The sequence below is a fragment of the Plectropomus leopardus genome, chromosome 21 (genome assembly GCF_008729295.1).
Source record: "Plectropomus leopardus isolate mb chromosome 21, YSFRI_Pleo_2.0, whole genome shotgun sequence".
Classification (NCBI taxonomy): Eukaryota; Metazoa; Chordata; class Actinopteri; order Perciformes; family Serranidae; genus Plectropomus; species Plectropomus leopardus.
The window spans coordinates 24,953,418-24,959,417 of record NC_056483.1 but is presented as its reverse complement, the minus strand read 5'-3'; the positions used below and the strand labels follow the sequence as shown (position 1 = coordinate 24,959,417).

General features: G+C 39.8%; 1 protein-coding gene across 1 annotated transcript in view; it reads left to right on the top strand.

The window, feature by feature from the left end:
- The first annotated feature begins 653 nt into the window (after positions 1-653).
- The window catches only part of LOC121960829 (phospholipid phosphatase-related protein type 5-like), a 165,536-nt gene continuing 160,189 nt past the window's right edge, over positions 654-6,000 (top strand). The window contains exon 1 of the mRNA XM_042510702.1: positions 654-716. Within this exon, the coding sequence (XP_042366636.1) occupies positions 654-716 (63 nt within the window). The remainder of the gene's footprint in view (positions 717-6,000) is intronic.

The following is a 6,000-nucleotide window of genomic DNA, read 5'->3' as shown; positions in this document are numbered from 1 at the left end:
AATGGCTCATTCTAAGGTTAGGGCTGGCTCAGGCTTGCCTTGGGCCAGCCCCTAGTTAGCCTGACATAAGTTAAGTCTGCTGGGGGACTTCCTGTGATACACTGAGCCCCTTGTTACTTCTCTCACTCTCTTCCTCTGAAACACTCATGTTCTGTTACTGCATAACACTAACTCGGCTTCTTCTGCGGAGTGGTTTTGCCCTCGTTTCCTCTCCGATCGTGGCTGCGCCTGGATCGTGGTCATGGCTGTGGTCCTGTCTGTGGCTGCGCCTGTGTCCTGGGCTTTAGTTGCACTGATGTCTTGATCCTTGATCCTCGACGCCAAATTTTTTTTTTGTTGAATTTCCAGTTGATCATACACTAAAGAAGACAAACTGATTATATTATATTCCATTTCAGCCAGTATATCCCCTTAAATCCTACACAATTGACTTTTTATACAACCTATGCAAAATAGAATAGATGTTAGCAGCTGGTTTAATGGAATTTTAGTGGACACAGACACACCATGGTGTGTGGGGTTTGAAGTCAGCTCAGAATCTTTGTTGTCCCTCCTTTCCTTCCCAACCATCTCTGCCTGTTACGTTAACACTCTGTCTGTTCTGACCTGTCTGTTTTTTCTTTTGCAGTACATACCAATCAGAGGAAGTCAACATGCCTCCAAAACGACTCAGTAGAAAGGAGCGAAGGAAGTTGTACACTTCACTGGCAGGCGAGGTAAGTTATGTCTCATGAAGACAGAAATGCTGGGTGCTTTCATCCTTGTTTAACTGAGGTCAAACTACACAGCAATGATGTTAGCAGGTAATCCAGCCATTGGAAATAAACCAGCTGTATTTCTTTGTTTTTGCAGTTGATGACTATTTCCTGCACACTTAAGAAAATGTCAAACACAGTGCTTTTACCAAAAAATTGAATTCTGTCACCATCTAGTGGTCAGGGAATTGAATCACACATCTGTGCAATAGACCAGTTGTTCAGTCCCGTTCAGTTTCTTCCCCACATTCAGAGGCTTTTGAAAAGTGTTCCCTTTGGGCTGTAAATCATTGATTGAGTCACAGTGAAACAGAGGAGCTTCCATGATGTGACGTTACGAGTTAAATCAGACAATTCCTTGAAATAATTCTTCATGGAAATGACTTACTGGGAGTACGTTACTGCAGTGTTTGGTGACTACAGTAGGAGCACAGCAGTGCATTGTGGCGGCTGTGACTCATGAGTTAGAGCAGGTTGTTCACTAACTAGAAGGTTATGTCGTTCGATACCCAGCTTCTCCAAGTTAACATGTCAAGCTTGGGCAAGATACTGATACCCGTATTTCTCCTGATGGCTGTTCCATCAGTGAGTGTGTAAGTTTTTAGTTTTTTTTTAAAGTTACAGTAACATGGGATCACATCATGATATGATGCCAATATTGTCGTAAAATAAAACAAATGAAGGAGCGATACGATACAAGCGATACAAAAATCTTTTAAAAAAATGTTCAACAAATTTAACAAAATAAAAAAAAAACATATTGGATATTTAGAAACATAATTCTTCCTAACACTCCATAAGTTGTATGAACTATGTACATCACTTGTGTTTTGAGCCATGCTTATTTTTATGAGCAAAGTGCAAAGGTGGTTTTATAATTGATTTATTCCTCTGGTGCCACCAGTGTGCTTTAATGGGATAAATGGATATATAAATATATATATATATATATATATAGATAGAGAGATAGATTATATATAGATAGATAGATATATGATTTGAAAATAACAATGCCCCACGGCTGTCAGTGAGAATTTCCAGGGAAAATGCTGCCATAATTACAGAAAATACTACCTTTTACTGCATGTAATTTAACATAAGGTCATGAAGTGTATATATGAGAGACAGAAGCCTTCAAGCCTTCGCTTTCAGCTGGAAAAACAATGGATGCTCCGGTTATTATTATTATTTCTTAATTTTTATGGCGAGATATACAGGTTTATGGAAACTACGATCTCCTACAGCCGTTACAAAGTTAAGTTAGAGATTATATTACAATACTACCTTTGCAGGGCATATAATGTAAGGTAACATGATGTGATGACAGGGAAGACAGAATCCTGACCTGTCTGCTAAAAAAAATGAATGATTTATTTATGGTTCTTATTTAAGATTTGTTTAAATAGGATCATGCAAACCGCCAGAGGTCGGTTTTCATAGGGTTAAATTTGTGGTGATTGGACAAAATTGCAAGGTCGTGCAGAATTCTGGTGGATTGGCTGAATTTGCATGAATAGTTGCGATTGTAACATCATGCAATCCTGGAAGGGCTGAATAAACCCTGAGCGAGAACTGACTGTCAACACTGCTAATATTTCTGCTACCGCTCTGTTGGCGTGAATGAATGATCGCGCTGGGATAAATCATGGAAAGCATCACTTTTCCTCAAAATTACAGCCCAACTACAGAATCCAGACATTATACAACATGTAGCTGTTACAGCAGCTGAATTCTTCATTTCATTCTGTGCTTGTATTATGTCAGAAGTAGGTTTTAGATGCTGACATTGAGAGAGTGACTCTCTCTGAGGACAGCATACGTTGAAGGTGAACTGAAAAGTTCTTTTGATTCATCCTTTGTGATATCTCTTTAGAAATGTGAGCAGGTTCTTTTTAAGTAACAGTTTTGCTCTAGAATATAATGAAAATGAAAACAATAGAAAAAAAAAATCTCCCTTTGTACTCCCCTCCTTTGTCGCTTTCTACTTTTGAACACAGCTCATTATTAATGCATGCTACCCAGGACATGAACCGCTCGGCATGCAGTGAGGCACAACAGTTAGACAGCAGAGAAAGTCACACACAAGTTACACCAAGTACAAACAGCATCAAATGAAAAGTCTAGAAGCATCAAGTACGAGCTGTAGCTGTTTCTTATCCGCTTCAAGGACAAGCCAATCATGCTCCGTTATCTCCACAACAGATGCCGCCACTCTCATCTTCCTTTAATGTCCACAAATGCCCACATAACTGTAAAAATGCAAAAGTGAGTTTTGTTTCCCAACACCCTGCAGAAAGTCTGTTTACTGCACTTACTTAATGTTCACAGAGGTACATGCAGTTAATTAGAGCCTCTTTTACTTTCACTGAGTGTGATGTTGATTGAATGAATTTCAGAGCGTGGTGAAAAGGACGTGCTTACAAGCAGCAAAGGAAAAAAAATATGAGTGAATGAAACAATTATTTCTATTGGTGATTTATGTATAAAAGTATCTATTTTTTTAGCAGAAGGATATTTGACTGAGTGCTATGGGAGAATCATCTAATTGGGTATTTTTTAAAGGTTATGTATCTCCTGGATAATTTTTATACACTAGCAATAAATCATTGAATACTGCATTTCCCACTATTTTTGGATGACAAACTGTGGTGTTTTTTATGATATTTGAATGACATTCTACACTGGAGTTTTTTATGATTGTTGGACAACATGCTACTGCATGCAACATACTGTGGCATTTTGCGTGTTTTTTTCCTTTTACAATGGCGTGTTTTATGAGTTTTGGAAGACATACTATACTACAATGTTTTTTTAAACCATTTTTGATGACATACTATACTATCGTGTTTTTTGTGTTGTAGTTTTGTAAGACATGCTATTTTTAGATTTTTGGACAACATAGTTTACTAAGGCATTTTTTAAAAATGATTTAAGGTCGACAAACTATACTATGGTTTTTTTAAAATCATTTTTGATGACATACTATACTATGGCATTTTTTATGATTTGGTTTACTTCCCCAGTGTGACTACACATTTTGACAAATAAAGGCCCGTCCCAAATTAGAGACCTGTTCTGTTTGCCATGCAGTTCACTTTTATGGAGGTTCTTTGGATGTGTAAAATAAGGTTGTTGACTACCTGCTGGAGCTAATGTTAGGGAGCTGCTTAAATCACACAGACAATATGTATACATTTTTAAAGTTTTTGTCAATATAGACATGGTGCTAACAATGTTAGCTTGGTAAATTTCTCTATGATTCAATCATTCAGTTAATTTTACTAAGACCATGAGCACCAAAGGAGACAATATCATTGGCATAGTAAACAATGTATAGTTCTATTATTTGTTGTACCAAGGGCTAAACTTGTGCCGGATCCTGCCAGAACATGTTCTGGCACCTCCCAGGTTCCCAGGTCCGGAACCTATTTAATTCGATCTGTCACCTCCTGTGTCACTATGAGGGAGGGAGGGACAGAGAGAGACAGAGAGAGACAGAGAGAGCTGATGTTGTGACCTGAAACTGCGGTTTAAATGAAGATAGCCTACTCTCAGCAGCAAGGAGGAAACTGGAAAAGTGACAGAAAGATAATCAGGTCTGATGAATTTCCTCAAACCAGCCAGTCAGCTGAACCCTAAGCAGGCTGGAGTCATTTGTCAAGTACAGTGGTTCAAGCACATAGAACTGCCCGAGACACGAGGAGTGGAGAAACAAGCAGGGGAGAGGAGGCTGAGGGATGTTTTGTTGGCTGTTTAACACAAATAAGCATGTTAGGAAGGATTTTTTCTTGTTGGTTTCAGATGCGTCTGTGCTGATTATTGACACTCCAGAGTGTTGGTGCGGCGCTGTCAATAGTGCTGAAACAGGTACAGATAGACAGACGTCATCAGGCTGCTTGTGCTTCGTGGTTCTAAATAGAATATTTGGCCATAATTCCTTGGAACAGCTAACACCCATGCAGTCCAATATGTTGCATTCACTGTGCGAACACATGAAGGGGACCAACAGAGTGTCTGTCATCATCTGAAATGGATGAAATGAGAGAATGTTTGCACAGCATTTTAGGTTTTTATAATCAAATAAAAAATCTGCTTAGCTTGCCTATGTGATGCTGATGTTATGACATCATAGAATATATAACGGAGATGCTGCTGGTGAGGGAGCAGCTGTGTCAAATACATGTCATTCCAGGAATGTAAGCCCATAAAGGGCAATAACGGAGAAGTGGCGGTGAGAGCGGTGATTCTTCTTCTGGCCTGTGTTCAGACGGTGACAGTAACAAACTCACATTTGGAATAATGGAATGGTTGGAAAACGACATCATCAGTGGGAGTGATTAGCGAGCAGTGAGCAGTTGTGCTCACCATCATTCAGATCATGCCGTTTGTTAACTGATTCGGAGCTTCTGTTGGTCTGCGTCCAGCTGTGAGGGTGAGGGAGAATAACTGTGTCATCCATCGTCATTTCCATCGTCATTTCCATCGTCATTTCCATCGTCATTTCTCAGCACAGACGCTTCTTGCCTCATCACATGTCTACAGAAGGGCATTTAGAACACAGATTTGATCTCTCTTCAATCATCTTTTACTGAAACGTGCGTGAGAAGCTCGTTTGTCGTCATGTTTGTTGTATTATATGAATGATTGAGTGACAGTGGGGCTGAGCTGTTGTTGTTCTGGGATTCACGCGCACACGAACGCACACACACGCACACACACACACACACACACACACACACACACACACACACACACACACACACACACACACATACAGTAGCTTGTCCAGCACTGCTCTGTTGCACATCTCTGCTGCTATAACCCTGCACTAAGACTGATAGAAAATATTGTACTACACTACACAATGACAGGTTAAGTAAACTACACTGCTATATAATATCAGGTGTTATCCATCATTGTACTGGGGGTATTCCAGAGAGGAGGTTCAACAAACTCTGAGTCTTACCCTGAACTCTGAGTCAATTTACTCTGAGATGGGAAACTCTGAGTATGCAGTTCCAGAACAGCTGATTTGAATAAGTTCAATCAACTCTGAGTATGTTCACCTTGAATTCAGCTCGTGCGCGACCTCAGTAAAAAGCTATCATTAATGGAGCCCCGATTCCTCGATTAGACATGGAAACAGAAACCAAGCTACTTTGCCCCATTGGAACTAGAGGTTCTCCTGCTGCCTACGGCGAATATGAGCCCATATTTAGAAAGAAAAGTAACACAGTTACAGCAG